At 54.0% G+C, this 9862-nt stretch overlaps 1 protein-coding gene across 1 annotated transcript; it reads right to left on the reverse strand.

Moving 5' to 3' along the window:
* Window positions 1-3366: 3366 nt before the first annotated feature.
* Window positions 3367-9317, reverse strand: LOC141927986 (uncharacterized). The gene is made up of 6 exons (XM_074835512.1): window positions 9034-9317; window positions 7993-8322; window positions 7615-7884; window positions 7366-7425; window positions 6276-6327; window positions 3367-5160 (listed from the first exon to the last, which is right to left on the reverse strand). The coding sequence occupies exons 1-6, from the start codon at window positions 9116-9118 to the stop codon at window positions 5157-5159; spliced, it is 801 nt and encodes a 266-aa protein (XP_074691613.1). The 5' UTR covers window positions 9119-9317; the 3' UTR covers window positions 3367-5156.
* Window positions 9318-9862: the final 545 nt, after the last annotated feature.

The following is a 9862-nucleotide window of genomic DNA, read 5'->3' on the forward strand; positions in this document are numbered from 1 at the left end:
GAGCACTGCGAGGCTAGGATGGGGCTTGAGGTCTCCCCTGGTGCAGCCAGGAATCATCTGGGCTGTAAAGCCACAGGAGGGTGCTGGGTGCTGCACCCTGACTGGGAGAGGGGGCTTCTCCCCCCCATCACCACCTCCCTCGACCTCCTTACTTCAAGCCCTGCTTTCCCTGCCTGAGCTCCAGCTGGCTGAGTGCCCATGGCCCTCCTGAATCCCCACCAAGCCATGCTGGCAGGGATGCTGTGGGTAGCAGCAGGCTCTCTTCCCACAGTCTGTTGGCTGTGTTGGGACATCCCTCGTTCCCAGGTTGGATTCAGGGTGTCCCTCCTCGCTGGGGGAGGAACAGCCTTCTCCCCAGCTGGATTTGTGGTGCAGGGGACCACTTCGACCAGCAGCGCAGCCCAGGCAGGGCTGTGGCTGAGCTGGGGATGGGTGCTCCTCTGGCATGGCTCGGACAGGGACAGAAAACCCAGGGCAGGGACACATATGCAGCAACTCTTGCCTGTAGAGTGCAGCTGCAGGCAGTGAACAGGGAGCAGTTTGGGTTGCTGTGGATCAAACCTGGGGTGCAGACCTGAGATTTCTCCATTTGTTGCCCCCACTGGGCCCAGACCACATGGAGGAAGAAGATGGGGAGAAGGACTGATGGCAGGACAGCGATGGCTAGGCAGGCAGATTGCACCTCTGGGGGATCCACTGGGGTCTTGGCTTACTCAGGGACCAGGGAGGGGCTGTGACCCAGAGAAAAGCTGGCAGCAGGGACTGCCACCCCATAGCAAGGAGGAAAACCTCCTTCAAGTCAGACAGTGCTGGACTGGGAGCTGGTGTGTGTTGCTGCATCCCCATGCTGGGGACCAGGATGAGGGACACGGCAAACACAGGGAGCTCCAGCCATTAGCCAGAATATAATGAATTTCCTACACCCAGATACAGGCTCCATGAAATGGCTCTCAGAGAGCTCCAGGTCCCTGGGGTACTGGGCTGGAGCTGCATCCATCTTGTCCCAGCTTGTTTAGGTTACTCCATCAAGGACCTTTCCAGTGCAAAAGGGGAAGGGATAAATAAAAGCACAGGGAGACACAGCCCAGGTAGAGAGGGGCAAAGGGAGATGATGCCAAAGACCAAAATCTCCAGTCACCAGTTGATGGGCAACCAAGAACTGACAGGCAGAGCTTTGGAGAGGACAAATCTGGAGTTTGCAGCTGGTAAAAGAGGGGAATCAGGAGGAAGATAAGGATTTGGTTTATTTGAGGAGGGGATGCAGCACTGTGCAAAACTGTTGGAATGGCTGGGGGAAGGGGTAGAGAGGAGGAGGGGAAAAGAGTCTGGTTGTGTGTAAGCAGGGCTTGTCTGACCAAGCCCTGATCACCACAGTCTGCCTCAGCTTCTTAATAAATCCTTTCTTAACTATATGTGTCATCTCACTCTCCATCTGGTGCAGGACGTGCTGTAAGGACTCAGTGCCAGTGACAGGTGGGGACTGGTCTGAGCAACCAATGGGAGCAGCCACAAAGGTTATAACGGGAAAGATGCTGATAGAAAATGGCTGCTAAAATGCTGGCTGCAGATGTCTGCAAGCCTGGGCACTGCCAGCCTGGGGACCAGGAGCATCCTTAAGGAGCACAGCTGGCATCCATGAAATGCAGCTGGGTACCCGAGAACCTCAAACAGCCTGAGATACCCTTGATAACCACAAAAACAAGAAACAGCAACAACAAACTTACCATCTGGAAAGGGGAAAAATAGACAAAAAAAGGTGGAAAACAGTCTGGGAAAGAAGGAATTGGCAAAATGTACTGGCTGCTTCAGCTGGAAGAAGAGACAAACAACCTGGGAAAACAAAAATTGGTCTGAGAAAAATAGAAAATAACATTATCTATGGGTTGTTCCAGGTGAAACAGAAACATCTGCTTCAAACAGTGGTGTCCTACGCCCCCTCATGTTGCTATGGTATAAAAATTACTCATTTTCTACCTAAAATGGAGCTTCTCCCTGCAAGACTTTCTCTACATGAGTCGGGACTGGCACCAGGGGATGCCTGCCTGACTCCGGCTTTCCTGACATGGATCATCCACACAGGGAGACTTTGTTCATCATTAACTGGCCTCACTCCTGGGACCAGTTTAATAAACACTATACTGGTAACATTTCAAATAATACATATTCATATAAGAAATGAAACATAGATATACATACTTCTAATATTGATATGTAGATATGCAGATACACAGATACTTGCTGCTTTAGTAGTGGTAATTTCTATATTAGCTTGAAATATATACATATACTTGCTTTTCTGAGAGTAATTTTATTGTAACTTGAAATATATACTTGCTTTACCGATAGTGATTTGTTTGCTTGGCAAACTTGAGCATGCCAAAATGCTTCTGCTGCTTGGGACAGGTGCTTGGTCAGATTTTGTCTACCTTGCTACAGCAAAATGCTTGAATTTCACAGTCTTTTGCTAACAGCTTTGCTAATTAGGTGTAGGGTGCATTAAGCTGCCAAGGCTTCCCAGGGAGGGCAAAGACAGACGAGGGAGGAAGGACATGAAGGCACAAGCAGGAGGACACAGAGGACATGGATGCTGGCAACATGTCTTCCACAGGTTTATCCCAGAGCATCTGTCATGTTCCAATATACAAACACAGGGACCTATTTTTCTCAGGGCACATTTAAACACTGCATACACTTTCTATCTTTCCCAAAGGCTATTTTTCCCCACCAGAATTAGCTGTTGCACTGCACAAAGGTATTTCCTACAGCTTAGAGGAGGCTTTTCTGACTACAAACACAGCTGCTATGGATAAACCTCCATACAAAGGCCACCAGATAAACCTCAAAGCTAAAACCTCCCCCGAAAAGCATCCAGTGTGAAGCCCAGCGGCATCTCTGACCCCGTATCACTTGGGTGGCATCTTCTCACAAGTCCAGCCACCCCTGGGACTACGGGCCGTGCCAGGACGGCTGCTTGCCAAGTCCCAATGACTCAGGGAACTGACACAGGTTAAAAATACCCTCACCCGGTTTTGGAGCAAGGTTGTTATGTTGGTTTTAATCCCAGCTCTGTCCTCCAAGCTGCAGCTGCTGCAGGAGGAGTTGGGCTGCCCAGGCGAGGAGGAGACAGGGATGCAGGGCCTCCGCAGCAGTAGCAGATGACCTCCCTGAGCACAGTGGCTCTTTCCACAGAGCTGGACATCAGGGATAAATCCAGCATCTCCAAGGTCTGCCACCAGCTGCAACCCACCACCGAAGCCTGAAGCCTGCAGAGGGTCTGTCAGTGGGGAGCACATCCCTCCACAACCACAGGCTTTAGATACTCCTGAGGAGTTATTTCCCACCCTTGAAGACCACAACAATATCAACTGGGATAACTCACGCAATTTTATTAGTAGCAACACATATTAAAACAACACAAGGTCTCCAAAATGGTTTACAGACAACTCTCCGAAAAGTTTAGAAAAGTATTTTTTGTAAAACGTGGCTTCATTCGTTTTACACCTGCAAGTGCAACAGGGAACCTGCAATGCAGCTTAAAACCGAGGTTGAAATCTAGTCTACTCCACCCAAACTGCTCGGTTTCCTTTAATGCTTTAACTGAAACATGAAATCCCAGGCTGAGAGATGGCCCTTGGCTACCAGCCCCTTTATATCCCAGTTACCTCCCCAGGACAGAGCCATGCTGCACTGTCTGCCAGAGCAGAGGCATAGGACAGCTCAGCAACTGCTCACGCCATGGGATACGATTTGAGCCTCTCCTGGATGCACTTCTATTCTCCAGTAACTCCACTGCTCCCCTGGCCAAGAAAGCCCTTTGCTGCAGAAGCAGGTCTACAGGCAAGACCCAAGCAACAGAAACATCCACCCATACTGCTCACCATGTGGTGACCATGGCTCAGAGCAAGCGGAGGTCCCCAAGACACCAGCTGCTCTCGGAAAGAAGTGACTACCCAGTACCTAGACCAGGGTACCCGAAACACCTGCCCTCGCAGCGGTGTTGGGGACCAGCTCAGACAGGGTGCTGGACCTGGGGTTGTCCCCATCAGAATGAAAGATGGGTACAAATGCCCCCATCTAATGATCAGCAAGGCACTTTGTGAGGTCCAGCACTCCTGGGGGAGCATCCAGTTTTCTCCACGGTGAAGATGCCAGTTGTGCCACCAGGCTAAGTAATTTCAGCTGTAAGAAGGAATAATGACCCCTTCACAAGCAAAGCCCAGAAGAGCTTTGTAGAAGCAGCATGGGGAAGGGAGACGACAGGACTAGGGCCTGGAATTAGGGCTGCCCTGGCCATATCAAACCAGTCCAAGTCTACCATCACCTGCAGGAGTGGCAAAAGGGAAGGACAAGCTTGCATCGGCACATGTACAACCAGGTGGCTAGTGCTCGGAAGAGGAGGGGATGTCCCCAGATCCCACCAGAGCCCAAGGCTGGAGGACAGAGGATCGGGCTCAGGAGCATCCCTACATCTCCCATGCCAGGCTGTGTCACCGTTCTAACACAGCCAGGACTCCTTTGGGGTTTCCTTTCTAAAACAAAACTACTTTACTGCTCCTACATTCCCTGCCACCTTCTACTGACTCCACTCATCTCCTGGACTCCCCAGTGCACACAACAGCAAAATCCTGCCCTTCTTCCTCCTTCTGAGGACCCAACTGAGTAGAATGCCCACGGTCTCAGCCCCTGAGCTGCCCTGGCAAGGCCCAGGCACAGCAGCACACCCGGAGGCCACAGTGAGGAGCTCAAGCCCTGGGGAGGCAGGGGCTGGCACCGCAGCACCCCCCAGCAGCCACCAGCGGGGATGGCAGCTCTTTCCAGAGCCGTCAGTCCATCTGCAAGCACTGACCCCCCACCGTCTCTGGAGGAAGCCAGGAGAGGTAAGGAGGTCTGGAGCACAGCAGCAGTGGGGCCACTAGGCGTGGCCATGCCCACCTCCCCCACAGGGATGTGCAAGGGCCCTGGGGAAGAGCAGGACGACATAGAAATAGTCCAAGCCAGTGTTTTACAAAAAAATATTTGTGGGGTTCAGCAGCTTGAGCAATTCAGAGGTGAGCCCAGAAGAGGTTGGGACAGCATCAGACATCCGGTGCTCCCCAGGCAGTATCCACCACCACCACCATCTGGGAAGGCAGCAAGGCCGCAGCTACTCAAGCTTTCTACCTGCAAGGAGAAAAGAGGTCTCCATCTAAGCCATCTCCTGGGTGTGGATCCTCCATCTGCCACCCACTTAGACCCCCTCGGAGGCCTCAGGCAGCTGCAGGGTGTCACATGCTAGCGGTGGCAGTGCTAAGAAGGTCTGGACTTGTGCTCTACTCCAAATTTCAGGAGCTACCTCAGCCAACTTATCTCTGGGAGGAGTTATCTGGGACCTGGCTGCACAAGACAACACTTATTTTCAACTGGCTACAACATGGGATGGGGTTTCCTATCTTTAGGAGATCACATCCTTGTCCTCATCCTCCAAGAAGCTTCAGTTAACAGCTTGAGTTCTCTGTGGTCACACAGAGTGAGCAAGCTCTGAGAAGATTTCGAGAATCACTCAATTCCCAGAAACCTCTGGAGCCCTTTGGAGAATTAAAAAAAAACACCCGTTAAGGAGTATGTTTCAGAGTGGGTCTGCATATCCTCTGCATCTGCTGCACCCCAGAGGCTGCAACTTGGCTTATGCCAACCTGGAAAGCATTACTGGAAACCAGAGTTTGGCACCATCTGAGCCACAGACATGCTTTGGAAAAGCTGAGTGTTTCCCCTCCAGGCAAGCTTCTGCTCTCCCAAAAAACACAGCATGAGTTTTTGACTGCTTGTGCAATGGGAGGAATTGGGACAGGATGAGCACTTACTACCCCAGTACACATGGCTTCAGAAAATGTGTAATGGGAATTAAAAAGCCAGTGCAGAGGGAGAACAGGTGATGGAGCAAATGGATGACGGGCCAGCAGGAACTCGGAGGTTCCCCGCTGCCACTGAGCCTGCACTCCCCAGCACCTGCTTTGCTGGAGATAACCAGCGCTATCACACTCTGGGTGGGGGAATCAAGGATATTTCCAGAGCAAATCCCAGTGGGGACTAAAGAGCAGGGACAGCAAATCCTTTGAGCACCTGGAGTGGGAAGAGCAAGTCCTGGGCTGCCTCTTAAATCTGCAAGGAGAGGCTGGCAAAGGACCCCGAGCCCCTCCACTTGAACAGCTTAGTTCCAAGCCAACGATAAATTTTGGCTTGTAGCTATGGCTGGAGGAGCAGGGCCACCCCCAGGAGAGAGGCTGAAGGCTTCTTACCTACAGCCGTTGTGACACGGGCGGTCCCTTGTCCTGCACCAGACGAAGACACCTGGGGACAAACCAGTCATCATCTCCATGAAACGCCCTGGAGATGGTGCTTGGACAAAGCATGGCAACACTCAGCCAGGAAGCCTCGAGCCAGGTGGGTATATGGGGTCCAGAGGAAACCACACCTGCCCATCTCCACACTGCCCCACAGGTAGCGGATGCCTCAGCCCAGCTGATGGCCAGAGAGCAGAGCCAGCCACTGGCCCTGGCCATGTGCGAGCAGGTACAAGGGAAGTGTCACAGTGACGACGAGAGCAGGAGCACAGCGATGAGCTTTTCCAGCACCTACCCAGAGCCTGGAGGCTTTTCACAGGAAAAACCTGAAAACTTTGTGCAATGGCAAATCACAGATATAAATCACCTAGGGAGAACCTCCCGCTTCTATTTTAAACTGGCAGATCCTGTTCTCAGATCTGGACTTGGGCGTTTCTTTTTACTTTTTCCCCTCCAAGTTTGCAGTTTGCAATCTGAGAATTAAAATCCTCACTTTGCCATAGACTGGAGATGGGCTGGAAAAAGTGTTCTCCAGCTCCAAAAAAGGAGGAAAAGGAAGACCACTGAGTAAGGCAGCACCCTTCCCTTCTGTGGGCAGAAAACTGCAGCAGACTGCGGCATGAGGGGCTCAGTTCTCTTACCCCTAGAAGGGATGTGCAACATCCCCCAGTGCCCATGGGACTTGGGGGCGGGGGGGGGGAGGGAGTTGACCCAGATAAGGAAAGTAAAGTATAATCTCATGTCTGCTCTGGACACACAGAGCAGACATGAGCAGACACTCTCTGTCTGGGACCAGGGAGGCAAAGGAAGGTGACGGAGGACAACATTGCCCCCTCGGACTGGGGATGCCCTGCTTGAAACAACAGCAGGAACAAAGCCCCAGCCCCGGCCCATGGGATGCCTGGGTGGGAAACCCAGGTCCCAGCAAGGACGTGCCACATCAGCCAGTACAGACCTCTCACCCCATCCCTTCTCGCACGCAGCACTTGCCGTAGCACCCACCAGCGATACAGCAGCCAGCCAAAAAGCCACAGTAAAGACTCACCTGCGAGCGAGCCAACAATAACACACGCCAGGATCATGGGCAACACCACGTTCGCAGCATCTGCAAAGGAGAGGATCCACAGTCTCTGCAGCCAGACTGAACTTAACCCCCTACCCACACCCTCCAAGCAAAAACCTGCCACCGGGCAGTTACACTCGGCACAAGGACACAGAAGGACCAGGCGAGAAGATTTTTTGGGCCATTTCCCCTGTTTCTTTTCCCAGTCATCAGGAAGAAATCCCCACTTACTCTGGACGTGGAGCAGGAAGGAAGTTTCATTCTGGCTGACTTCGTTGCGGACCACGCAAGCGTAGTAGCCGCTGTCATTCATTGATGCTTTAACAATGCATAGGGTGGTGTTGTCCACAAACTGGATGTGGTCGCTTCCCAGCAGCAGCTCCCCATTTTTCTTCCACCAGTACAAGTCGGCCTTCCCTTCCAGGACATTGCAAACCAGTTTGGTGTTGCCTCCTGCCTTCACTGATGAATTGCCCACGATTTCTGGCTCGGACAGCGGTTCTGCGAGAGACGGAGCGACGGTCAGCATTCAAACCTGGAGCACCTCCCTCCGCAGCAATTCAAGCTCTCCGGCTGCGGCGGAGGGTTTGCTATCATCTCACCACTCACCAACAACGCGCAGCTGGAACCAGTCTGTGGCCTCTGACTCGGACCTGAACCGGTACCGCCCATCGTCTTCCCGCTGCAGCACGATCTGCAGTGAGAAATCCGTTTCATTGAACCTCGTGCGATTCTCGTAGGGGCGAGACGTGTTGGTGGGTCTGTCAGGAGCATAATTGACAATGACACCTTCCCCCAGGCCAGTTTCGTATTCCCAGGCGACAGCTTTGCTGGCCTTTAGTGGCGGTATTGTCAGAAGCACAGTGCAGCCCACAGCCGAGACAAGTCTCTCCGATGCCGGCCTGAGGTCAGCAGAATAGCATGGAGAAAGCGTGCGGGCTGAAAAAGAAATCTGATATTACTCTACAGCTACTGAGATTCAACTTTCTCTGCTTGGGAAGTGGCTGCAGAAACCCTCCCCAGCTCAGCCGCTCTGCAAACACCGGCTCTGGACACTTATTTATTTCTGACTTCAAGCGGTGACGTGGAAAAGCAGGTCCTGACAGTTGTGTGCAAGTTGCCTTCGTATCTCCTGCCCCAAAAACGCAGGTTTTTGCCTTAACGGTCAGCTCGGATATCTGCACAGCTTCAGCAGCCCGTACCTGGGGACCAGCCAACGGCTCCCAGCTCCCGCTCGGGGAGCCCTTTTCCTCCCTCCCACTCTCCCAGCGGCACAAACCCACCGGCGACTGAGCTAACCGCGCCCAGGCACTTTCCCATCCCGTCACTGCCAAGAAAACGCGCTAAGAGCTGAAAGCCCGCAAGCCCCTTCCCAATCTTCCTTGAAAATCTTCTGGCTGGGAAAAAAACAGGCTTAAGGAGAGCCCAAGTCTGGGACTTGCCTTGGCTTCTTAAAAGAGGAGTCAGGAAAAACGCCCGGGGAGGCGCTGCCCCGCTGCCACTCGCAACTCTTCCCAAGTCACCCAAATACCCCAAAATCCGCGCGGAGCTGGATCCACGGGCACCCCTGGAGCGGGACCGAGCACCCACGCGGGAGGCGGGGGGCGGATTATCCCCCACCCCCACACCCCCACGGTGGCAGAGACTTGCCTGTGATTCCCAGGCCGGCTGCCGAGCTGCCGGGGCAGGCGAGGAGGAGGAGGAGAAGGAGGAGGAGGAGGAAGACGGGCAACATCTGCGGGGCCGGAGCGGCGGCGGCTCCGCCACGAGGCACCGGGACGCTCCCGGCGGGGCGGGGCTGGCGGGAAGGGCGGGGGGGTAACGGGAGCGGCTCCCCCCCAGCACCGCCCGCCCCCCCGGGTTTGGCCCCTGTCGCTGAGCGGGGTGACCTTGGCCTGGGGAGCGAGTCTGGGGACGGGAAGGGCCAGGGCAGGGCGGCCGCGGGTTTGGCTGCAAGGTCCCCGCCCGGCCCCGCTTCCTCCCCTCCTCCTCTTCCTCTCTGCTCCTCCTCCGCTCCTCCTCCTCCTCTCCCTCCCATCTTCTCCCCTTCTCTGCTCCTCTTCCTCTCCTCCTCCACCTCTCCTCCTCTGCCTCTCTCTCTCCTCTCTCTCCTCTTCCTCTCTCCTCTTCCTCTCCTTTCCTCCTCCTCTCTCTGCTTCCTCTCCTCTCCTCTCCTCTCCTCTCCTCTCCTCTCCTCTCCTCTCCTCTCCTCTCCTCTCCTCTCCTCTCCTCTCCTCTCCTCTCCTCTCCTCTCCTCTCCTCTCCTCTCCTCTCCTCTCCTCTCCTCTCCTCTCCTCTCCTCCTCCTCTCCTCTCCTCCTCTCCTCCTCTCCCCACTTCCTCTCCTCTCCTTCCCAGGGCAGCCAAACTCAACATGCAGGAAAAAACCCCAAATACTTCCTGGGTACCCACTCTATTTACCACAGTGCAAAAAACACCCCCAAATGCCAGGTCAAAAAGGGCACTGGGGGAATGGCATC

Source organism: Strix aluco, chromosome 10, assembly GCF_031877795.1.
Source record: "Strix aluco isolate bStrAlu1 chromosome 10, bStrAlu1.hap1, whole genome shotgun sequence".
Lineage (NCBI taxonomy): Eukaryota > Metazoa > Chordata > Aves > Strigiformes > Strigidae > Strix > Strix aluco.